At 34.4% G+C, this 27,107-nt stretch overlaps 2 protein-coding genes across 2 annotated transcripts in view; one reads left to right on the top strand and one right to left on the bottom strand.

The window, feature by feature from the left end:
• The window catches only part of LOC150093260 (glypican-6-like), a 162,572-nt gene extending 161,385 nt beyond the window's left edge, over positions 1-1,187 (bottom strand). Inside the window, exon 1 of the mRNA XM_090413449.1 lies at positions 710-1,187. Within this exon, the coding sequence (XP_090269575.1) occupies positions 710-890 (181 nt within the window). The 5' untranslated portion in view covers positions 891-1,187. The remainder of the gene's footprint in view (positions 1-709) is intronic.
• An 11,413-nt stretch (positions 1,188-12,600) lies between these two features.
• LOC150093261 (cathepsin L-like peptidase) lies at positions 12,601-26,799 on the top strand. The gene is made up of 9 exons (XM_090413900.1): positions 12,601-13,010; positions 13,154-13,254; positions 19,037-19,189; positions 19,782-19,931; positions 21,000-21,123; positions 21,277-21,386; positions 24,804-24,955; positions 26,302-26,418; positions 26,688-26,799. Exons 2-9 carry the CDS (start codon positions 13,162-13,164, stop codon positions 26,785-26,787), a joined length of 999 nt encoding a protein of 332 aa, XP_090270026.1. The 5' UTR covers positions 12,601-13,010; positions 13,154-13,161; the 3' UTR covers positions 26,788-26,799.
• The last annotated feature ends 308 nt before the right edge of the window (positions 26,800-27,107 follow it).

A 27,107-nucleotide genomic window follows, 5' to 3' on the forward strand; every position in this document is an offset into this window, starting at 1 on the left:
TTGTTTTATTTTACTTCCGGATTATATTCAGCATTACATACCTTTATAGCCATTAAACTGCTTTAATACATATACTGAGAAAATGGCAGCAAATATTTTACCTTCTGTTAATTAATGCACTTAGTTACTTGGCGTAAATATCCGTTTTTGGTAAATCACATAAAATATTTATATAAGAGAAATATCTTTAAAAATTGTGTCCCCATCCCGAAATAGCTAAGGGTAAGAAAACGGTTCTCTATAAATTATTTTATATAGAATAACAGGGATTATTTTATTTCAGCAGTAGATTAAAAAAAAAAAAAAAAAAACATCTATCTCAACCAATATACGACAGAATGGTATCAGTACTTCTCTGAAAAATAATCAGCTATTTAAAGACTTCAGGGCAAAAATATTTGATGTTTCACATAACTGTGGCATGTTTATTTTTGTCAGTAAAATCTAAACTAAAAAAATCTGCTTACATCATAACTTTAAAAAATTGTAATTCCTCAAAAACCAACATGGAACATTTGGGAAAAACAGAATTATTTTTCTGAATTTTTTCGAAAACACAATTGAAAAAAAAAAAAAAAGTTTAAAAGAAACACATAATACAACCACCAATAAAAAAAAATGAAACTCCTATTATTATCATAATCTCAACTCACTTCATCCTAAAAGCCCATTCAAGCAGGTAAGAGTATAAAAAAAAGTTTTTGCTCACCAGGTATTGCTTCCGACGGAACATCATCATCGAATCCTTTAGCAGAATACGCGTATTTAACGCTAGAACAAGGCAAGTCACTTAAATTATTCGTACATTCTACTATTTTTATAACAAGCATTAGCACAAACAGACGAGGTCTTAGACCTTCTAAAAACATTTCGTAAAAGTACTTAGCCATAATTCTTCAATGACAGCAAACAACCTCAGCTTTTCACACAAAGCACAATGAATCACACACGCATGGCCACTCTAAGTAGCTACCCTAAGCCTAATTTCACTTGAATAAATCGTAAAAGCCGATTTCTATGTTGGCATTATTTCTTCTATGAATATTATGCACTTCCTAAGAAGCAACAGATAGATCGTCGTGCTATCTTTTTACGATATACAGTGACTTGTTCTCACAACACATATTCTCAAAGAGCTCGAGCAAGTCAGGCTCAACACTCGCACGCACACACTACTCTACCACATATCCTACGCTACGGCACAACTGAATCAACGTAGAAAACATTCAGCTGGCAACACAGCTTAAAACGCGGCCAAGACGTAAGACGTCGTTATTTGCTGCCATTGGCGCATGTGGCGCCAATCACGAAACGCAAAGGGAAATAATGGTTATAAAATTTGACAAATTTTACTGAGCCAACAAAAGATGCTTAAATATGTTATTGTAAATTTCCTATTAATAATATTATTATGAAATTAAATACAGCCATAGATTATATACGAATATTAATGTTTTAAGAGATTAAGTTCATGTTTATGGTTCCGGAAAAATAATAAACGGACTATTATTCCGTTTATTATTTTGGAAGGTAAACAAGTAACAGATATTTTTTTTATTGTACACAAATTTTTGAAATTATGAAATATAATCTTAGAAATAGATTCATACGATTAGCTACAACTAGCGCGACATCTATTACGTCTTAATAATGGATGTGATTCCTAATAAAACCAGTTGATTTATAAGATATCATTTTCTTCGAATAATAAAACGATTTTAGAGTAAGGTGTAACTAAAAAAATTAATAACAAAAAAAATTATCTGCATGGCAGCCAACTTGACAATTCTCTTTAAAAGTTTGTATAGATGTCAGCAGAGGAGATTAAAAAATAACATTCAAAAACGAATTGAAATTTTTTATATATTATTTACTTTTACTATTTTTAAGTTAAATTTTATTTATTTTATATCAGCTAAATTATTATTATTATTATTATTATTTAATTTGATTCACTAAATTCTGCTGCCATCTAATTATAATTTATTTAATATCCTTAACATTTTAAATAAATTATATTTATTAAAATGTCTATTCTGTTTACAACATTATAGAATTTTTAGTACGTATTTAAAAATCATACAGGATTTATGTTTAAGTTATTATCAAAAACTTCCCATTTTTAAGAATTATTTTATATATTACTTCTGTTAGAGAACATGTATGGCGCCATCTAGCGTGCAATAGATGACATAATTCATGGTGAGAATCACTGATTTTGTGTGCGAAATTAACAAGTTTCCAAATACTGTATATGCGTGTCACGTGATCAAACCAAGACAAACAAATATTGCATAAATTAGTAATTAAATATGAGATAATCAGGATAATAAGTTGGATTCACATTTAAATTTATTTTGACGAAACCAATTTGAAAAAAACAACAACAACTAAATTTTAAGTAGTTTAAAGTGCGTTTTCTTTTCTTTTTCGAAAGAAATTATTTTCATTTCATTTATTTTTCTTTTAATTGTCTACATAATTTATCATAGGGGTCAGTAAAAGTAGACGCTTAAACGCTTGTTAGGTTACATTTTCCACGCGTATTGTTTAAATGTGGAATCCTCTTTATTTCAAGAAACGTTCGCCTGAAACACACTTTCCGCTTTCTTTCTTTGTAAATCTTTCTGTACAAGGTAATTATTTCCTTTGTCTGGATCGTAACGGAGTATGAAGATTTAAAAAAAAAAAAAAAAGAAACACCATTTACGAGCTTCAAGAACGACTAGTAGAGTGAGAGAGAGAGAGAAAGATATATATACAGAGAGCGAAGATAGAAAAATTGCTTTGGAACACTAATTTTAGAGTCCATTATTCATGCCGCTAAAGGTATACGTGCTCCGGGAGGCGCGGTAAATCACAGAGCAACAGCAACAATGCGGGTATCCTAGCAACCGGAGTAACAATTGCCAAGTTGCTCAATTGTCATGGATAACAGTTGAATCGCTACCGTGTTTCGCAGTAGGAATGCGTATTGATAATGCAACACCGGAGACAGCACATATCACTAGATGCTCACGAACAACTAATCTGTATAGGGAGCACACAAAATAGAGCCTTTTTCTCCTGTATGATATTCCTTTAATATTATTCGTTGTTTCCGAAAAAAAAAGAACGATTTTAAAATTACTATTTTAAATATTCTTAGTTAAATGTAATTTTATTTAATTATATAAAATATAAATTTGAATTGCATGTATTCAACTAGAAATATAAAAACACAATAAATATACTTCTTTTTGATATTGTAAGAGAAATGTTTGTGGGTCAGTTCAAACTTCGATAGTAAGAATTACCTACATTACTATGATATAGACTTCGCCAATATCATCGACGATTTTGCTAACAGAAAAGGAAGAAAAATAACATTTTAGAACGTTGAAATTAAAGTTTTACTTCAAAAATGAACATAGTGTTTTAATTTATTTGCCTATATTTGACTTGTTGTAGTATTTTCGGTGTGTATTGAGAGGGCGACAAACTCAAGGATTGCCTCGGGCGGCAAAAGCTCTAGCTAAACTACTGGACTAGGGGATTGTTCTCACACATTAATCCTCTTAGCTCCAATGAATACACCTTGACAGCTAATTCTTATCTGGGAAATTGTTTCGAACCAGATATTGTCCTGCATGGTAACAATGTTGCTCGATGGATGTGGACTCTTCCAGCAAGACACCCTCCCTAATCACAAGCTCGCATGTGCGAGTATGGGTTGAAGAGCATCAGTGGCGCACTCAGGGTTTAATCTAGTGGGGGAAACACTCAAGATTTAATCTTTGGGGGGCCCGAGTTGAGTACACGATTCGAGAATAGACAGTACGCATTGCATACGACCTATGACTGAGCATCTGCAGTGATCGCCAATATATGAGACCCATGAGCTCCTCTGGCCCGGCTTCAGCAAACGAAGTAGCGCTCGGTCCGCTAGAGCAATACCTCGTTCGCCATGCGTTCACAGAGACCTTGATTCCCGAAAGCAACAGGGTATTCCCACCTTATGTGCCTGCTAATTCATTAGTAGTATAGAAATAGAAGACACGACACAACGTAAATAAAAAAATAATAAATTTTAATTAGGTAAAGATTTTTGGAAAATTCTCTAGTGGTTTTTTTTTCTTTTTTTTGGGGGGGGGGGGAGGAAGGCACCAGGGTGCGCCAATGAAGAGCATATCCAAGCCTTCCTTGTACTTCATCTATCCACCTGATTTGAATCCAATTTGAATATTTGCGGGAATGTCGGTCGACGCAAATGCCTTAAATTGGCCCCTGATTTGAAGTTATTTTGTCTTATTGGTTCAGAATAGTTCACGACACCTTCCGTGGCTGGATTCAAGCGGTTCTGTCCACCAAAAAAGACCCAAGGCACTGCTAAGGTAGATAAGCGGTCATAACGTTTAGGCACGTGAGTATAGTCGGAGCCGTTCGTCGAATATAACATCGCATAGATCTTGAGGATGCAGCATTTTCAAACCGGAAATAGCTAACGAATTATTAGAAAATGATTTGGTGCTAGCAAAGGAGACAAGGTAATGCTAATAATTGATTTAGAAGTGCGCAGAAAATCTTAATAAAAAATAAAGATAGAAAGATATTGCGGTAGATTTTTCAAATACGAATTGTTATCCAATTACAGTGAAACAAGAAGGAAATGAGGCCTGGATGAATAACGTGAGGTAAGTGGATTTAGTTGAAGAACTTTCTGCTCCTGTTGAATTCCCTTGGCATCTAACCGATCATTAATTGCCAGAATAAATCCCCAGGTTTGTAATTTGCATTCCAGCACTGTAAAGACAATTTATGGGACCCAAAAGAACGTTTTGTTTTCTTTATTTTATTATGCAGACATTGGATGCTCATGATTAAGGTGACACCAACATTTCCAATTAGTTAGAGGCTGGGAAGGATTTGGTTTATTTTGCTGTAAGAAGACGGCTAATAATTAATGGGCGAACTCCAGTGGGAACCTTCCCATTGGATATCTCAGTAGATATCCAATGGGAAGTATTCTTCTATTTATTAGGACACCTTCTATGAGTATTGCCAAGAAGGTGTCCTAATAAATTACTAATTATATGAAGAGCCAGAGGATTCAATTCGGTTATATAGTTTCTATATTCGGCATGAAACTCTTTGAGTTTCTTAATCGGCTCCGAATTCAAGCCTTTGGCCCTTCATATAATTAGTAATTTATTAGGACACCTTCTTGACAATTCTCATAGAAGGGATGTGAGTTCTGTTCGCTACAAACTTGGTATTAACTAGGTCTACCTACTCACTGATGAGACCTCAATAAAGGTTGAAACCGGTCTGGGTAGTGAACTTCTCTCTACAGCTCCTAGGAGCTAATTTCACATTATGGGTAAATACCAAGAATAGTGATCGGAGCTTGCACCACCCTTATTATGAGTTGCCTCAGTTTGCACTACCAAATGGGTCAGGTGCTGCAGTATCCAGGTATTTGCTTACGCTTGGAATCGCCGAAATTTATGTAGTTTCTATATTTGGCATGAAACTCTTTGAGTTTCTTATTCGGCTAAGAAACAATATGGGATGTAATATCCCTTAACACTTAAATAAATAAGTTTATGTCGCCGAATATGAAGCCTTTGGCTCTTCTTATAATTAGTCAAGCCTATTAGTTTATGGTGCGCAAAATTCAAGATCTAAGATTATTGAAGGAATCAGCACAATTGGAAAAGAATTTGGATTTAGTGAAGTGGATAATGAAGATGTGAGAAACTCGCTCGATTCCCATTCAAAACATTTAAACGAGAATAATCTCCTTCAACTAGAAGAACAGCGTGCATATGAAGAAGAAGAAGATAAGGAGTGCTAACAAGAAGAGAATGGTACGACTAAGAAGCCAACTGCAAAAGAACTTGAGCTAGTTTTCAATCACATTGAGTATGCTAAGGAAATTTTGTTTGATGCTGATCCTGATATGAACGAAGCTCCGAAGTCTGCTCAATCAAATGTTTAGACATTGGATAAAAATTTAAGCAATTGATTTATTTTATTCACTGTGATTATTTTATCATCTAATATAGCTTATACTTTTAATTTTTTTTTCCAAATTTACGCTAACTGATGGATGAATTATGATTATTCCTATTGTTTATTTTATTCGCTTAGCACGCATTAATTGATGGATTAATTAATTAATCGCGTCTAAAGCGAGGTGTTCCCGTACAAGCAATACCAGAAAAAAAAAAAAAAAAAAACATGTATCGATAAGATATGTGTATCTTTATCTATCTGTGTTACATTCGTGGGATGCAAATAAAAAAAAAAACCATAAAATATTACAAGTGTTATATTCCATTATTACTTTTTAAAATATTTTTCTTGATAACAAAGTCATTCCCCCCCCCACCCCATCCGAATGCATTTTTTTCGGACGCATATACTCAAGCAATGAAGTCCAAGATAAGTGGCTAATAATGAATCGACGCAAGTGTTTCTAAAATACTGAAATGCACTCAAAAATTAGGGAAGGAAAAATAATAGTCCAATCCTAAAAAAGAGTTGAGGCTTGGAAAGTTATTTTTCCCTGCCCTAGGTGTGTGTGAGTGTGTAGAGAAATCTTAAAAAATACGAATTTTTTTTTGCATCGACGTTGTCGCCAATAGCTTGATATTTGCACGGACTTCATTTTTCTTGGAAATATGGCGATTACAGACACACACACATCGTGTCTGCAATTATTAACACACGTGTTTTCAAGCTGCATCGTCAATCATTGTCACTTAAACATTAGATGCTTGCATTAGTTAATGTGAATGTTGCAGCTTGCCTTGAATCACTTGCTGTTGATCAGTGAGTTAGTTACGACCCAGATGACAAGAATAACTTTTTATCACAAATGCTATTCTTACCTAACACACACTTATTCCATTCTTTTGGGATAATTATTCAATGATTTATAACTTTCAAATATGGAAATACAATAGTTTCTCGCGTAAAACTGCACGCGCATCTGCCACAAATGGAGGAAAAGGATCCCCTGGAGTGATGGGTGCTTGTAAATTAGAATAATTGCAGAGTCGAACGATGTTCAGACGAAGATGAAATAAAAAAGATCTCCTGGAGAGAGAAAACTAGACATTAAGTTGAAGGGAAGTTGACAGAAGTGTTCGTTTAACCTTGAGAAATAAAATATAAAAGCAGCGACTGCCATCAGTAAATTCAGTTGAAGTCTGAAGAAACTGTGTCAAGAATAGTCCAGAAAAGCCGCCCAATCAGCAAAGAGAAGAAAGAGAAAGGTAAATTACTAATTATATGAAGAGCCAAAGGCTTCAATTCGGCTACATATAGCTTATTTAAGTTAAGGGTTATTACATCCCATATTGTTTCTTAGCCGAAAAAGAAACTCAAAGAGTTTCATGCCGAATATAGAAACTATATAAAGTTCGGCGATTCCAAGCGTAAGCAAATACCGGGACAGTGCAGCACCTGACCCATTTGGTAGTCCAAACTGAGGCAACTCATATCAAAGGTGGAGCAAGCTCCGATCACTATTCTTGATGTGAACTTAGCTCCTAGGAGCTGTATTACTGTTCTACATTATGAGAGAAGGTCACTACCCAGACCGGTTTCAACCTTTATTGAGGTCTCATCAGTGAGTAGGTAGACCTGGTTAATACCAAGTTTGTAGCGAACAGAACTTACACCCCTATGTCGCCGAATTGAAGCCTTTGGCTCTTCATATAATTAGTAATTTATTAGAATACCTTCTTGGCAATTCTCATAGAAGAGAAGTAAGTTCTGTTCGCTACAAACTTGGTATTATTAACTAGGTCTACCTACTCACTGATGAGACCGCAATGTGGGTGGAAACCGGTGCGGGGCGGATCTGGCCTTGAGAGGCTCCACTTGGAGGTAGGGTTTTGCCTCTCTCTGAGTGGGGCTACCGCTGAGATTATGGCTCTACTTGGTGGTGAGGTGAGCCTATCACTGGGTAGAGAATGCAGAGAAGTTCTCGGTGACGGGGTGAGCCTGTCATCGAGTGGAACAACGCTGAGTTGGGCGATCTTTCGGGATCGTCTTATTTTTAGAGCCCGCTTCACCTATACATAAGGTTGAAACCAGTCTGGGTAGTGACCTTCTCTCATAATGTAGAACAGTAATACAGCTCTTAGGAGCTAAGTTCACATTATGGGTAAATATCAAGAATAGTGATCGGAGCTTGCTCCACCTGAGACACGAGTTGCCTCAGCTTACACTACCTCCAAGGGTCAGGTGCTGCAGTATCCAGGTATTTGCTTACGCTTGGAATCGCCGAACTTTATATAGTTTCTATATTCGGCATGAAACTCTTTGAGTTTCTTATTCGGCTAAGAAACAATATGGGATGTAATATCCCTTAACTTAAGTAAGGTAAATTATAATAGTAGTTAAATTTGTATTTTTTCTTTCCACTGAATAATTTTTTCAGTAATTAAAACAATAATGTTAGCCAAGTAGCCGTTCAGAACTACAGCCGAGTTTTTTTCTTTCTCAGTACTTTTTACATAAGAGATACTACTATGAATCTTGAAATGTGTGTGTGTGTGTGTGTGTGTGTGTACGCTAATTGCATACTTCGAGAAGGAACCAAGCAAAAATAAATAACTACGTTACAAATAATGCATTTGTAACACAAATGACGTCACTTATCACAACAATGCCGTTAGACAACTTTTTGTAAGCTTGTCTCCTATCCGTACGTGTTTGGATGGGATTAGCAAATATTTTTAAAAAGAAATCGTCTATGAAGAGTTTATTCTGTTATGTTTCGTACTGCTTTAATAATACGCTATTTATTTATGTTTTATAAAAGGATCGTTAACTGTTTTGCTTCTTGTGGAGAACGTAATATTTGTCCCCATAAACTAATATTTTGTCATAACAAATCGATGATTTTTTTTCTTTCTGCATTCTCATTTCCTTGAGTTCGTATTTCTCCCGTACTTAATCCCTATGTGTTGTTATCTGCAGCTGCTATCGCTGCATTTGTTATTGCATATGTATTATCCATATGGTGTTTATGCTGTTAATAACGGTATAATTTTTTCCTACGCAGTGGTTTATCATTTGGTATGCTGGTTTATCATTTCAGGGAGATATAAAAATTAAACTAAAAAAAAAAAAAAATCCTGAAACGTATATTTCCAGCGGGACTAGATGGAGCATTTTCAGTCATAACTATCGTTAAAGATGATCAGTGGCATCTCTATTGATCGCTAACAGCTGAGCTCATGGCTATCAGCGATTTCATAAGAATAAGGGGGAAGAGAGTATAGCAGACAGCTTTTGCTACCTCATGGTCTAGTCCCTTTTAATGTTTAAAATACGAAATAAATTATTTGTAAATATCTTCAAATATTATTATTATTACATGACACCTCCAGGAAATCCAAAGACTCATCGAGGGAGGGTACCTGCTCCACAACTCTCTGTCTCCACCACTCAATCCAACTACAACGAACCATCTACACCAACATCATCTACTTCCGACCACCACCACTAGTATTTTCACAGACAATCACAAACATCCATTACACATATATTATAATCATGCCCACGGAGGGATTCGAAATCGCATCCTTTTGGCTGGAGAGCGGATATGCTAAAAACTTGGCCAACCAGGCCAATATAATCTGTAATGATGGTCTTAATAGTGAAACCAACATACAGAACTATCGTATATATCATAAAAGCGTAGCGAATCGAAGAGTACAGTACAAGTAGCGCCACAGAGCTAGAGTGGTGATTTACAGAACCACAATTGAACAAAGAACAACTGCACAATAGTAGATAGCGTCAATTCTTTTCCCTTTTCTGTGGCTTTTTTTTTTTTTTTTTGAGAGAACACTACCATTTATTTGGTAGTGGCTTTTCATATATTTAGCAAAAATATTAAAGTAACAGAGATTTTAGAGGTTCAGGGAAATTTTAGGGGAAGTAACTACATTGGCCCCAGGTGGATTGTTAATCCCAAACAAATTGAATACGAGACATCCTTTCACCTTTGCCCATTTAAAGCGATGGCGCCCGAACTTATTAGCACCCGCCGGGGGGGTTAAATGTTGTGTATCATGTTGTCATCTTTTTGGCAGGAATGAAAACTTCCCGAGGCTATTCGATTTTAACCCTGATCTGGCTAGATCAGGTCCCAATCGCAGGCTAATGACTCCCCACGTGTAGAAAGAACTGTCACATAAAAAAAAAAAAAAAAAAAAAAACAGGCAAGCCTGGTTAACAATCACCTTTTTTTAGGAACTAAAAACTATATTTAAAAAGAATGCGATGTTTGATTTCAACAGAGCCATTACATATCAATAATATATGCCAGAAATTAAAATAATTAAAACAAGAAAAACTAACCGTTCAAGACGCAACTGAGCTGATTTAATATTGACTTCATTCTCACTCAGTCCTCTCGTCTTTGTATTTATGCAAATTTCTTCTTTCTCTTCCCTTACAGACCAAGTAGCGATTTTACATAAATAATTACATTCTTAAAGCCTGCTGATTGGTTGTAATTTCGAAGGAAGCTTATCGAGTTAAAAATAAAATCCAGACTTGATATCAAGTATTTTTCTTGAAATGTATTTTTTTTTATACCTTCTCTGCTTTATAAGCTGGTAATTTGGAATGCAGTACTTCTCAGTTAATCCGCACTTCTCGTGTAACCACCTGATCTAAATGAATGAGAAGTTGTTTCAATTTCTTAGTTTTTTTGAGTGGATAATTTGGTTTCATTTATCCAATTGTTTTTCTTACGTTGTTCAATTTGCTATTTGTTTGGCTTGCATTAGTATATTACATTAATTTTAAGTAATTCAAATATTAAATTGTATTTCCAAAATCGTCATTATTTGGACGGGGGGGGGGAACAACAACAATTGAAAATGGCTTAGTTATTTCTTCTGTCCACCAGGTGGCAGAAGTAGGCTGTATATGTTTCCATTGTTAGCAGTCCAATATAGTTCGTAATTGATTACGATATCAAGAACAAATTTTCGTATATCCTATAAAATATTTCTGTTTGATTAAAATATGACTCTCTCTCTCTCTCTCTCTCTCTCTCTCTCTCACACACACACACACACAGATTTTGATTTCGATAGGTTGGTTTCCTGTAGATGGAGATGTTTCATTTATAGATATACTTCTAATATATTTATTATTCTTGTTCTTTTTACATCACTCTTATTTGTACACATCATTGGTCTCTTTCCCTTTTCCATTTCTGCTAAGCAAAAGAAGAACTCGACATATCTCAAACTCTGTGTTTGTAAGCACTTCCTTTGTTTTCTCTGTATTTTATAGTCCGAGAAATGTTGAAAGCATTCTAATACCAATGGTAGATAAACGTGAAAGTTGACATTTATTTGAAATACCTGTACGCTGTGCTTTCTGTGAAATAAACCTCTGATATAGTGAACATATTTGCGATTCCTATCTGACCAGGGCACAGTCTATGACGGCAAATTTCTCTGTCTCTTTTTTATTTCTCATGTGTGCGTGCTTTGCTTTCACCTCGATTCTTAAGATGACAACGGCACCATCCACCAGTCCAAAAACACAATATATGTTGTTTACGACATATATTGTAGGCAGATTGCTCCAACATCCATCGGAATAAATTGCTATATCACTTCTCTATGTACAGAAAAAAGCCCAAGTGTATAAAGAATATATGTGTGTATGTATGATTTAAATTAGAAGTAAATAATAAAATATGGATGAATGCTGTGTTGCGCCACCTATAGGATTTTTTATGAACATTGATATCGATCACATTATTTCAAAATATATTCCTATAAAAGATTTATTTTTTAGTCTAAGAACAGGAAATACAATATTTATGTAAGTATAAATACTACATTGGTGTAAAAGCATGGTTTTCCACGCCATCTAGCGGAAGAATTTAGAAACGCGACTCTCTTTGCTCATATCCTTAAGAAAAAAAAAATCAATAAAAAAATAATTATATCTCATTTTTCTAGTGACAGCACAATTTGAGAATGAAAGTAGTGAATAGGTGAGCTTTTTTTTTTTTTTTTTTCGTGATGCCCAAATGATACTGGGAAAGCTCGCAGATGCTAAAATTATCAAGAACTATGCGCAGATATTTCATCTTATTTTTCTCTTAAAGATATTCTGTAGGCGTATGAGGAGCGTGATTTAGAACAGGGGAGGGAGGGGTTTTATCCCTCAACCATTTCGAAAGGTAGCGGGGAGACTTTCTATCCCGGGTAGCGGGCGGAAGTGGTCGTAAAACATTAAAGAATCAATTTCACGTATCTCTAAAGTGGTAATTAAGCTATGAAAAGATGTTTATCATAAATGGAGGAAAGGCGTACAGGATATAATGTTCATTGCTGTAATTAATAGACCGCTATCAACAGTAAATTATACTTGACATGAAAGGACTTACTCTATTTGCCTTTTGAAATAGTACAGCAAACAGAAACGAGCTAAACAGACCAAACGCATCTGTGAACTTCACAAAATGGAAGCTGTTATCCATTGCTGTTAAACTAAAGGAAATGAAAGAGATTATCACGAGCAGCTGGAAATAAAAATTATTTTAACCGCGAGACTGAAATTGCAGTTGTTATAGAAACGATTTTGAAACAGATAAAAAAACGTGGCGCTACGTTACTATGGAAACACCATAGCAACTGTTGAATACCAGGCAACAATATATATGTGAAAATTATTCATCTAATTCACGTGTTTTTTGTTTTGCTGGGTTTTCCGGTAACAGTTTTGATGTTCTGTTTAAAGTTGCCTATTTTTTTAGACCTAAAATCAGCAGTGGAAATGGAGACGGATGAAAGGCAATAAAGATAATTGAGTCGTATTATCGGACTTGAAACAGGTGCTATTTGCGGTATTTATCTATCTCTCTTATATTAGAGCATATTTTCTTGCTTTCCGATGTATCACGAGTGTATAAATAGTAGAACTATTTGTGGAATTACACTAATCTGATTCGAACCGTTACAGCAGTCTCAAAGGTAAGTAGACTGATGATTTTGATTTACATTATTTAACTACTAAGATTGTTTATATCATCCATATAAATGTCTTTTTAGTTTCTCAAGAAATTGTGTGTTTGTTCACACACAGACTTGACTATTTTATTTCTGTCTTTATTTAGGTATCAAAATGTTGCAAGTGATTGTGATAGCAATGCTCGTTTTACATTCACTGTCACAACAATTCGATCCCGATTTGGACAAACAATGGGAAGAATTCAAGGTAAAAACAAGTTATATCAGTTGTTAAAACTTTAAAGCGTTAAAATGAACTATAAATATTAGAGTTCGTAATGTCGTATCACATTCACATCCCATGTTCGTGAACTTATTGTGCTTGAAGAGATATTAATTTCGATGTAAGGGGTAATTTGCTATAACGATAGCCGTAAAATATTACAAGGCGAGATTGGCATGTTTGAAAATGATACGGAAACGGGGAGAAAAATGCAAATTAAAAATATTTAAAATGTTTAAAAATCAAAACACACACGTTTAATTTTTTTTAATGAAATAATCGAAATTAAAAGTGGACCATGGACATGAAAAAAAGGGAAAGAAACGCTGAAAAATAAAGGTGTAAGATCTTACGCACTCATGATTAAAATTAGACAACAGAAGCTTACTCTTCACGTCATCTGATTCTTCCACTTTACTCTGTGATCCCTTTACATTTCCTGAAATTACTGTCAATGATCGTAAGAGGAAACGGGGAGGTTTAAAACAAAACAATAACAAACTAAAGGAACTTTAATTCAAAGACTTATTACATTGTTCAAATCAATTAAAATATCTTCTTATCCAGTTCTTTAAGTAAATCTCAACCCACGAAAGCCTGATTGCTTATATGTTATTGTTAGAGTATATTAGTATCATCCAATAGCGCACTCAGGATTTAATGTTGGAAGAGGGGGAGGGGAGAAGACCTTGGTGCCAAATCTTATCAAAGACCTTAGCGACGTATAGGAATACAGCGCCGGTGTGCAGATTCCAATTACCGTATATCCTCTTGTGATGTTTTCTACTAATCGGTGGATTTACTAAGCTGTGGTGTTCTCTCGTCGGAAGCCGAATTGTTCATTTGGTAAGATTCCTAGTTTGTCTGTTGTATCTTGTGATCTTGAGAGGATGACTTTTTCTGTGACTTTTCCTAGGTGATGCCATTTGGACCTGGAGCTTTTACTTTAAAGTCTTTTTTTTGTTTGTTTTGACGAGATGATTGAAGCAAGAATGCTTTTCATCTTCCCAGTTATCTGTAGAAAAAAATGGATAAGGTGTTATTGAGCTATAAGCTCTGGTCATGGCAGGAGAGTAACAGCAATAGCTGAACCTCAGTTAAAACTTTAGTGGATGCAGCATTGCCATCCATTACCCTTCCTGGGTACCCATTTTAGTCGCCTCGTACGACATGCATGAGCTACATTGGCGATAATTAAGTAAAGCCAACTAAAAAAATTAGTTAGGACGATCCCTTGACCACTGCATAGTAACCGAAAGACCGTCCAACTCAGCGTTGGCTCCACGCAGTGACGGGCTCCCCCGCCACCGAGCAGAACCGCTCATATTCCAGGGAAAGGCAGCCACCGACAAGGCTCCTCAGCAGGCTGTGCCTGAGAACACTCTCCCGGAGAAGACTCAATATGCACTAACAGGCAAACCTCCCGAAATCTAAGGCCCCTTCCCCTCACCGGGAGCGAAATTCCGAAAGAAACCGGAGAGAGCAAAACGCGAAACTCTGCGTCCATTTAGTCGCCTCTTACGACATGCTTGGATTAAGAATAGCACCAATGCAAATAAAGTCCTTATAAGAACTGGCTTAAAGGGACGAAGCAATAATACTTTTCATCTTCTCCGTTATCTGTAGAGGACAGTGTAGGGATAAGGTGTTATTGAGCTATTAAAGCTCTGATCATGGCAGGAGGGTAACAGCAGTAGCCAAGCCTCAGTTAAAACTTCATTGGCTACAGCATTCCCATCCATTACCCTCCAAGGTCGATTAACTTGGGTTTTTCTTAATCACCGCCCTCATAGTCCTTATAAGAACTGGCTTAAAGGGGAGAAGCAAGAATTCTTTTCATCTTTCCCGTTATCTGTAGAGGACAGTGCAGGAATAAGGTGTTATTGAGCTATTAAAGCTCTGATCATGGCAGGAGGGTAACAGCAATAGCCGAGCCTCAGTTAGAACTTCATTGGCTACAGCATTGCCATCTATTACCCTCCCAGGATTTTTCACCTCCTCACTCTAACCCACCTTGGCGAAATCCGTCTATGAGAACATCTAATATCTTTTATACTATTATTATATAAAAGTGTATATACTGTATAAAAACAAATGCAAATACTAAGTAATCTGATAAGCACTTCTATCTGGCTACTTTTAATAGCAAAGGGACAAAATCTTTCCCAAAAATATATAATTAAGTTTTACAGATAATAATAAATAATCTCTGCGCAGAACATAAGCATAAATGGTGCTTGATTCAGTCGTTGTAATAGCCAATGACATCACAGCATTCTTGTATATCATAATGATGTTGCCAAACGTACATGTTAAGTGAGTTCTCTCAGATCACTGACTTAATTCTTTATCTTTAGAAAAAGAATTGCACAAAGCACGCATGATTTAATTTCTTCTCTAAGAACAAACAAACAAAACAAGTTAATGAAGGAACGCCATATTGTTTAGCTATTATTTTATATTAAATAGAGGTAAACAGATCTCACCCATGCAAGTTTGTATACCTACGAGAGTGGACTGAAAAGTTCTGATAAACAACTAGAAAACAAAATTCATATTAAAGCAACCGATACAACCACAAGAAAGAATATTTCTTAAAACCCTTTATCCCCCATTTTTCATTGAGTTGTAATAATTTGTTCTTTTTCTTTTAGGACAGTGTTTCTCAAAGTGTGGTATGTGGACCCCAGGGGTCCGCGAAAGGTCTTCAGGGGGGGTCCGTTGCAATTTTCGGCTATATCATTAACGCATGAAATAAAATTTAAGTTTGAGATCGTAAAACGTTCCTATTTTATCACTGAATAAGGTACAGAGACATCTGCAGGCTGTGTAATATGTTTCTCAACAAACAGTGCAATTAATGAATCGCATAACCCCTCCCACATAAAATGCTGTGTAGTAGACAATCAAAACCATATGGTGCACCGGAAACATATGGTTTTGTTTGAGTGAAGGTGTTAAAACTAAGAAATATATAGTGAATGTGTTTCAGATATTATATAAGGAATTCGGTTGAAGAAAATTAGCATTTCAACTGAACTGTCGGCTTGCTTTTGTCAATTAGTAGCGCGATCTTTTGTTAATACCGCACCAATCATATGAACGTCTTCATAGCTGCTTTATCTCTACTGGCTTTATCTCTACTTATCGTTCAATACGGTAATTTTTTTTAGCTTTCAAATTCTTAAGTATGGATCACTGGTTAAAGACTAGATTTTTAAAATGCGCAAAAGAGAGGAACACAGTAGATACAAGTAGCTGTCAGCAACAAGAAAATGTTGATATCGTATCTGGATCAAGTGAAATTGATAAGTGTGTGTCGTCTGACATTTCTAAAGAACCAACTAGGAAGAAGATGAGAAAACTTCGTAAGTACGATACAAATTACTTGAAATGTGGATTTTCATGGACGGGAAATGAAGAGGAACCTATTCCATTATGTGTAATTTGCGGTGAAACTTTTAAAAATGAAAGCATGAAACCATGTAATTTAAATCGCCATTTTGAATCGAAACATAATGAAAGCAAGGACAAACCTGTCGAATTTTTTCAAAATAAACTAAAACATTTAAAACGATCTCAAAAAGTGATGTCGATCGTGTCAGGAGGTGAAAACATGAAGGCTTTAGAAGCTCATATCGTGTGTCACTATTAACAGCAAAAACTGGTGCAGTGGAACAATTTGTGAAACTTTGGTCAAGCCTGCAGCAAAAATAATAGCGGAAATTATGATCGGAGATAATGCAAAAAGATCTTTTGATAGGATTTATCTTTCAAATAGTACCGTTCATCGAAGAATCACTGAAATGGCTGAAAATATAAAACAAACATTGTTATCCGATATACGTAAGAGTCGTTATTATGCGTTGCAGGTAGATGAATCCACCGACATTACAAATTTTGCAAATCTTCTAGTGTTCGTTAGGTACGAAAAAAATCAAAAAATTCATGACGACCTTTTATATTGCCAACCCTTGCCAGAACATACAACAGGAGAAGAAATATTCAACAGTATAAATACCTTTATGCATCAAAACAAGCTTGATTGGAAAAGTTGTGTTGGAATAAGCACGGACGGAGCGAAATCCATGGTCGGATCTAAAAAAGAGCTTGTTTGAAGGATTCAATCTGTTGCACCAAATGCAAAGTCGACACACTGCTGCATACACAGGGAGGCTTTGGCTACACATGATGTCTACAGACCTATGAAAAGTTCTTGATGAAGCTGTAAAAATCATAAATTATATTAAAGTCCGTCCTCTAAACGCCAGACTTTTCTCAACTGTGCAAAGAAATGGGAAGCAACTATACGCAACTTCTTTTCCATACCGATGTTCGTTGGCTTTCTCGTGGAAAAGTCCTTACTCGTTTATTTGAACTTCGGAATGAAGTTCAAATAAACGAGTTTTTCTTGATGAAAAGTTTGAATTGAAAAAGCATTTACATAATTGGAAATGGCTCAGTCAATTAGCATACCTGGCAGATATATTTACTGTATTAAATAGCCTTAATTTATCTTTACAAGGCAAGGAAATTTCTATATTTCATGTCCAAGATAAAGTGAACGCCACGTTGGCAAAAATGAAGTTATGGCAAAAGACATAATGGAGAATGGAGAATTTGACGTAATGGATAAAGGTAATGGATAATTTGACACGTTTCCATCGCTTCATGAATTGCTCGCAAGTTCAAATGAACAAATTGATGATGATGTGAAAATTACATCATGCAGCATTAAAAAAGCTTACAAATGAATCTAGAAAAGTACTTCCCTGAATTGGACATTAATATTGAGTGGATAAGATACCCTTTCAATAAAAACAAATTTATGCCAAAGGGTCTATCGTCAATAGAAGATGAACAGCTTTTAGAACTAGCTTCTGATGGTTTCTTAAAAAATAAATACAGTGAGAATACGTTATCATCATTTTGGCTACAAATACAGAATGAATTTCCTGAATTAACAGATAAAGCTCTAAGGTTCATTTTTCTATTTCCAAGTTGATATCTGTGCGAAGTTGGATTTTCGGCCCTTGTAGATATTAAGGCGAAGAAGAGGAATCGCATTATAGATGTTGAACCGCATCTGAGATTGAAATTAACAACTATAGAGCCAAATTTTGCTGAAATTTTATCTCACCATAAGCAATTTCACTCCTCTCATTGATGATAAATTATTTGAAGTAAGTAAAGCTTTATAGTATCTTTATAAAGTTTGTTCTATTAAAAATAAATCATAGTTTTTGTTTACATGAACATATAAATTCAAATAAAATAGATATTTAATTTTTTAATATTTTAAATTAATTTATTCATTTTAATGAATTTATTCGTTTTAATTAATTAATTTATTTTTTAATTAATTAATTAAGGGGTACTTGGTAATAATAATGAAAACTTAAGAAGGGGTCCGCGGATATCTGAAGTTTGAGAAACACTGTTTTAGGATATATAAGAAGAGTTCCTATAATATCGCTTTTGTTCTAGTTGTTTATCAGAACTTTTCAACTCCCTTCCCTCAGCCGTAAATGATATTCTGCTAGGTGACTAGGAAGCCGATAGCATTGGTGTTGGCGGGGGGGGATACTGCCGTGGCCACAGTTTGTAAAAAAGTTGAAGGGAATTCTCCGTTTGTGTTTTTCATAGCAAAGAGTCCTTTGTCTGTAAAACTAATTAATATATATATATTAATATATATATATATATTATATATATATATATATATATATATATATATATATATATATATATAATTTTTATTTTCCAGAGAAATTTTAATAAGAAATACAAAGATGATGGAGAAGAGCATGCTAGACGGCTGATTTGGGAGCAAAACGTCTTAAAGATAAATCGTCATAATGATGAGGCTGATAAGAAAATCCACTCCTATAGGCTGGGAATAAATGAATTTACTGATTTGGTAAGTGCATTCCGATAAGATTATTTTAGTTTTGGGTACAAATAATTTGCTTTTTTTAAGCACGCTCACCCACGCACACAACATCTGAATTCAAAAATCAGAAATACATGATTCTTTGAATCGACAATCGACTCCAACTTTGCACTTTATCACACAATGCACTGTGTTGTCTCAAAAAAAAAAAAAAAAAGCCGCCAGATCGGATGGATGCTGCCTTAAATGGAAAAACAGAGCTTTCAATTTCCTACGATTTAAACAATGACGGTTGTCATGACAACTCACGATCTGAGAAACAGAAATAATTACACCAGTTAATGACGCTGTTCCCATAGTAACAGTGGTTTGTTCAATGCCAACAACAATTGAAACTTTTTGCTCTCTCAAAGGATTACAAAAAACGCATTAAGTCAAAAAAAAAAAAAAAGATTGTTTGAAATGTAAAATACCTGAAATTAACTGAATAGACTTCGCTGGTTTTTAAGAAAGGGGAAAACACTTACATTTTAATGCACTTAATCTCAAATTTAATCTGTTATCTTTAAGTAATTAGAAATAACTGACTATTAAAATTTATGACTTTTTTGTGAATTAGAGCCATGAAGAGTTCATCAAACGTAATGGGTTTCGAAAAAAGTCAAAATTATATTCTAAACCGATTTTGTGTCCAGCTCCCTCCGATCTTGAAGTTCCAGCTAAGGTAGATTGGAGGTCTAAAGGCTTGGTCACACCTGTTAAGAACCAGGTAAGCTCGGTGATTTCTTATTTCATTTCGTGGGGTAAAAATAAATTGTTAATGAAAGATAACATGAAATTAGACAACGTTAAAAATAAAGAGTTTGTACAAAAATAAATCGACTTTGCTTTTTGATTTATTCTGGTATAATTAGAAAATGTAAATTAGCAAATCCACTAGAGATTTTATTTCTATCAAATCAAAGAATTAATTTGAATCATTGATATGATAAGTCACAAAATAATATTTATTCAGGTTAACCAGAAATTTTTTGTATACCACTGTAAGTTTCATTCCTACCGCCAAACAAAAAATCTGCCAGAGAACACACACACACACACAGTTAATGAAGTCTGTTGTGTGTGTGTGTGTGTGTGTGTGTGTGTGTGTGTGTGTGTGTGTGTGTGTGTGTGTGTGTGTGTGTGTGTGTGTGTGTGTGTGTGTGTGTGTGTGTGTGTGTGTGTGTGTGTGTGTGTGTGTGTTTCGATATTAAGTAACTGGAGTAATACATGCCCATGAAATGCTAAAAATTATACTGTGTTACACAAACTACTCGTAAGCGGGCTTGCAAGTTTTAGTGGATTTCGAAATTCGATGTCAAAGTAAATGGAAAATGCTTTGCCTACATTTTTACATTTCCAGGTGGCGTGATTGTATGAGTTATTTTGGCATTCCATATATGGTATCATTGTGTGTGTGTTCCTTGTAGAGGACCAATAGTACGCAATTAAACTCCAAGATGCGATACTAAATTACATTTATCAATGAGTTTTCATCACTAGTTATCACGTTTTTCTCTACCTCGAATGTGGACGGGAGAGATTCCAAGCTTGCAATGCTGTAACACTCGACGCAGTGGCTCCACCTGGGGAAAAAATTACGAACTACGCCTAAAGCACATCTTTCATTTGTATATTATTAAATGTTCATAAAAGGCCTTGAAATGTGAAATAAAATGCTGGGTTAGTAAAAATTTCAATCTATCTGTTTTATTCAAGTAAAAAATTCATTATTCTTCAGTGTAATTCATAAACTATCCAGTTCTGTGCAGTTTTCTTTTTGTAATTCTTCATTTAGGGAGCATGTGGATCCTGCTGGGCATTTTCTGCTGTGGGAGCGCTAGAAGGTCAACATAAACAGAAAAGTGGAAATCTGGTATCCCTTAGCGAACAGAATTTGGTGGATTGTTCTGCTAGCGAAGGTAAAATGATTTTAATTTTAACTGCTAATTATTATGCATTGCTTGAGAAAGTTTCAAATTATCTGATTTTTAATTAATCTTAAGACGTAAAGTCTTTTGAAAGCCCTTCCAATCTTTATTGAAAGACTAAACCCGTTTTTTTCTTCCATTCAGGTAACCATGGATGTGATGGAGGTTTAATGGAGGCGGCTTATAATTATGTTAAAAAAAACGGGGGCATTGACACTGAAAAATCATATCCCTATACTGCCAAGGAAAGTATTGTGATTACTGTTTTTACATCATTTAATATGACGTAACCAAAGTTGCTTTTAACTATAACTTTCACTTACTATATCGTGTATACTCTAGTAATGATATTAATCCTAAAATAGCTTTAAGATATTAATAACCCACACCAGATGTCGGCTGTGTAGATTCACAGAACTGAAAAATAACACTTGCGTTATTTCGATTGAAATAGTATAAGGAATGTATTTAAAATTTGATGAAATGATTTTTCAGGAATATGTCAGAAATCATACCTTGATGTAGAAGAATCTACAAATAATGAAGCCATATTTTCAGATATTTTAACTGGTCAAAGACTATAAATTTCCAAATTTCCTAAAAATGTTGAAAGCGATGACGTGAGTTTCTCCAAACTATGGATCTGATTCAAAGAGGAATCATTGCTAGGAGATTGGTGATCTAGCGAGAATGGAAGAATCCATATCGGTGATCATTAATTAGCTGGTGGTCTTCTAGGAGGTTAAGAAGATGGATGATGATGATCCTCTATGATTTTTCAAAGAAGTGAAAGATGAATAATTGGATGATAGTTGTTGGCTGATTTTTATCACCTTACAGTCTAGAATAAACGATTGTCCTTCATTCAAAATTATTATTATTATTATAACTAAGATAAAAAGGGTAGTTACCTCTCCTGATAATGTAAAGCAGTATTGCATGTCCTAGGAGTTCTGTTTTACATTATGAGAAAATATCAAAGATAGTGAGGGAGCTTGCTCCACCTTTGCTTCGAGTTGCCTTGGTGTTGTACTACCAGGTGTTCACTTACGCTTGGATTCGCCGATAGGTCTTCGGCATGAAACTCTTAGATCGTAGTTTTCGATCTCAGAGTTTCGCATACTGGCTGGGAAATAATAAGGGATTTTTATCCCCTTAATTTATTATTATTATTACTATTATTATTATTATCATTATTATGGTGTGTTCACCCCACTAAAGTAAAATATTGCTTCAACACCAAAACTTATTTTAAATAGAAGGGTGTTATAGTCCTGCGTCCTGCACATCGACTCATCGTAATTCAGAGATTAGAGAATAAGAGCCTGAGGATGATTCTGGATGCCCCCTGGTACATAAGAAACACCCAGATCCATAGAGAAGTTAATATCCCTTATATCTCTTCCCTTCTCAAAAATCTAGCTGAGAAGTTCTTTACCAAGACAAGTAACCACCCAAACCCTTTAATCAAGGAAGCCTCGGAATATAATGAAGAAGAAATCAACAAATATAAAAGACCAAAGTCTATCTTAAGTTCAGCTGAACACAACTAACTTCACTGCCCTCAATGGGCGAGCATAAAGCTCACAAACATTCCATTTAAAGTCCTACCATTACAAGACAAAGGGGAATATGAAAAGCAATTTTGCTTCACCCATCTAGCCAGAAATGTTAATGTTAATGTTAATGTTAATCGACTCATCGTGTGTTTACAAAGCTCATGATTGCAGCTTATCATTTGGTGCCTTGTTCTGTAATCTGCACAGGAGGGAAAGATGTAGGTCCCGGTATCTTCCATATTGTTGAATGAGAAAGGGTTGTTCGCGCCTATTCCAGTAGCTTCTTCCGAGAACACTGCACAAGAACTGGTCAGATTTTTTTTTTTAACTCTCTCTTTTTCCTTTTATGGCATTTCCCTGAACCTTCCATGAAGAGCAGTCACAAATATTGGCAAATTGAAATCGGAATACACTAAATCCTGTTTTTTTGTTGAGTAGTAGTTTTAATGTCATAACAACATTGCGCCCCAGTGGATTTTCTTTAATTTCTTCTTTCAACTGCAAGGTTTATTTCTCACCGATTTTACTCTTTCCCTCTCTTTTCGATAATGAATATTTAATTTTTTTTTCAAAAAAGTATTTTTTTTTTTAAATTCTTAGATCATTTGTGATTATAGATTGTAGTTTTTAGATGTCGAAAAAAAATTCCATTCAAATGCTTAAAAATGTCTTTAATATGATTTATTATCGTAAATTTATTTTATTTGTTTATGAAATAATTACGTAACTTATATTATAATTTTGATTTTAGAGTTATTGTTTTTATTCAAAAGACCTTTAGTAATATTTTTAAATTATACAGTACACCTTTTAGACTTTTAGTTCGAAATTTTATATAAGATTTGTGTTATAAGGAAGTAGTCATTTTCCCACTAATCAGACAAGCTTCCAGTTATAGTGAGCATGACTATCACAAACATAAAAGACCCAAGGCAAGAACAGAGCTAATTCAATAGTTCACAAAGTGCGAGCATAATGATTACTTATTACAACAATAATGTTGTTGTTGTAAGTAGTCATTTCAAAGGAATATTTCAACTTTTTAAGTGCTGCCATCTAGGAGTGTGAAGTTGGATAAAATTTCTCTGTATTTTCTAATAATGTATTTATTCTTTTTTCACTACTTTGAGTTTATAAATAAATCCATTTTTTTAATTCGGCTAAATAATACACAGATATCAATTTGTAATATAAAATACATTTTTATATAGGGGGAACTTGAGCAACAGTTGTAAATATCACTGCACTATTTTATACACTTTGAAATAATACAAATGTAGATGAAAAATATCATAATTAAAATAGATAAGAAATGCTATACTTTTTTGACATTATATTGATGTCGTTGTAAACATCAGCAATTTCCTTTACTATATTTGTAAGTTTTACATCTGCGCATTTCATGAAAGAAAAATTTGCCTTACGCCAACGTACTAATAATGGCCTGTGCTTACATTGACATTAGTTCTACTGGATATCTATTGATACTAGTGTAGATATGCCGCTACGATGACTGCAAGGTCTGAGATTTAGGACTCAGCATCTGCACGTCTTACAGCATGGTCTAAACTCATCATCCCACTGATGAGTTTAGACCATGTACATTTACATACCTTTCAATAAGGCCGAAATCCACTATGTGTTGATCCAACCAATTCCTTACATCGTAAATCTCTGAAAGTATGTGCAACCTAGAAGACTAGGTAGGGTTTACCAAGCTGCCAATATACCACACTTATCGTACATTGGCCAACACGCACCAGGAGAACCCTACCCTAATGTTTGCCAACAACATCCCATAATATGATACTACCGCACTTGTCTGCTGGATGGTGGGGAACTGGTGTTGGCCATTCGGAGGAAAAGTGGCTTTGAAAGTACTCATGAGCGTTTATGAGTAACCGATTGGATGGAGTTTGAGTTCAAGTTTATAACCCTTCTCTGGACAGCACGAAATATAATTCTTAGGGAGAGTTTTTCAGTCCAAACGTGTGATACCAGACGTCAAGGATATTGAAAGACAATAACATGATCGATAGATGAATCGTATAATTTATAATTATGCATTATTCTTATTTTTTATTTATTTTTTTTATTATTCAGGTTGGAAAGTGCGCCTTTACCGTTCAGAATATTGGGGCCAATTGTACCGGTTACTGTTCCCTTCCGGAAGGTGACGAGATTGCCTTGCAGAAAGCAGTAGCCACTGTGGGGCCAATCTCGGTGGCGATTGACGCTAGCCAGGAATCCTTTCAGCAATACAAGTAAGAAAAATGGTATACTTTTGCTTTCATATCAACGCCGAAGCTATTTTCCGCATTGTTTATAACAGGGGGATCTCAAACTCAAACGCAGCAAAGGGCCAGTCAATTAGGTGTATATCAGACGCGGGCCGTATTCAATATTATTCTCTGAACCAAAAAATAAAAATAGAAAGGTTCTAACAAAGGCCCTTTAGTTGCCGGGCCTTTACGACTTACGTAAACAGTTACACCATCATTTATATTTTAAATGAATAACCATTTAAAAGGCTTTCTTTTTTTCCGGACATATGATTGCGACTGCACCTAAAATACAATTTTTAATAAATTCTCCACCAGTAAAAGGTTTCGAAGCCCGAGCAATTTTTTCGCTTATGACGTAACTATATTTAACAGCAGCATCACTTGTGATAACATTCGAAAATGTCCTCTATTGAAGCTTAAGTTCATTTCTTAAATCTTTAAGTTTGTCATCACGCATCTTTTCTGTATATTTATCACGGTATTTATGATTTGTTTCATAATGGCGTTTAAGGTTATATTCTTTCACCACGGCGACACTTTGTCTACATATCAAACATGTTGGAATATTTTTTACTTCCACAAAGAAATATGCCTTCTCCCATTTTTCTTGAAAAGTTCTGCCTTCTGATCTAATTTTCTTTTTTTAACTTTAAATTCATACATTGTTATAGGCTAAAAAAATATAAGTTATTGAGGTAACTTTTTATTAACACACTATCATATTACAATGGTAACCTGTAACTTATTGACATTGTATCACGTGGCTTAAAATGGCTGCGTGACAAGTAACTTCCACTCAGTGTCGCCAACATTTGATGATAGAAACATGGTACAAAGAATTGTAGTAATAAGTTTTATTTTTGTTTAAAGTTGTCATAAAACATTTAGAAGTTTGAATTATTTCTGTTTTAATCCACGCAGGATGTTAGAACACATTGATTTTTAGAAAAGAAATCATTAAGTTCGCAGGCCGCCAGTTTGCGAGCCCTGGTTTATAACTTTGAGAACACATACGCCACCTAGCATACGAAACTGTCATCTATTTATTTATTATTTAAAAAAAAAAGACATATTCGCCACCTAGCACGCGCTATTTAATTATTATTTAAAAGGCCTAGCACGCGCTATTAATTAAATTTATTATTTAAATTTAATTTATTATTTAAAATTTAATTTAAAAATTAAATTTTAAATTTTAAATTTAATTTTTTATAATTTTATAATTTAAATAAATTTAAATTATAAAATTATTTATAATTTAAATTTATTATTTATTATTTAAAATATGATTTAATAACTAAATCATATTTTTTTTTTATATACAGAAATGGAATTTTGTATCAAAGTAACTGTAGCAACAATCCCGAAAGCCTTAACCATGGAGTTCTTGTCGTGGGTTATGGTTCAGAAAATGGCGAGGACTACTGGCTGGTAAAGAATAGGTAATAATTTTAAGTATATTTCTATATTTAGATATTAAAGAAGCGAAAGCTTCGACTACGATATTAAAACATGTTATGCAAATAATTTGAACAGAATCGTAAGAACGTGCATTCCACTGTGCACAAATATGATTTCAGTTGGGCAACATAAATCAATATTGAAATCTGAAGAATATTGTAAATAAGTAAATACGTGCATTCATTGAAACTTATTACAGTAAATAAGTCTGAATTAATTTCTTTTTATTTCTGTTTTTATATCTTTCTAGCTGGGGCGAGTCCTGGGGTGAAAAAGGATATGTAAAGATGGCCAGAAATAAAAACAATAATTGTGGTATTGCAACGTCTGCCACCTATCCTACAATGTAAACAATTTAGGGGGGGGGGGATCTTCAAGTTATTCGGTACTCTTGTAAGCTCTGCCATCTTGTGCAAACAATGTCATCATTTCTGTATGAAAAATGTCATTATTAAAAAAATATTCGCATTAATGTAAGTGGATTTTCTTTTTCTCAAACAGCCAATTCATAACTATTTATGTAATAATTATGTGGATATCGGAACTGTGTTTAATACACAGAAAGGTAAAATAGAAAGATTCTTTTATAATAAAAGTGAATTTTAAAAGTTCTATAAACTTTAATAATACTTTTTAAAATATGTCTTTATTTTATAAAATTAAAATGTGT

The sequence above is a fragment of the Typopeltis vanoorti genome, chromosome 24 (genome assembly GCF_054136105.1).
Source record: "Typopeltis vanoorti isolate ZY-2024b chromosome 24, IOZ_Tvanoo_1.0, whole genome shotgun sequence".
Taxonomy (NCBI): Eukaryota; Metazoa; Arthropoda; class Arachnida; order Uropygi; family Thelyphonidae; genus Typopeltis; species Typopeltis vanoorti.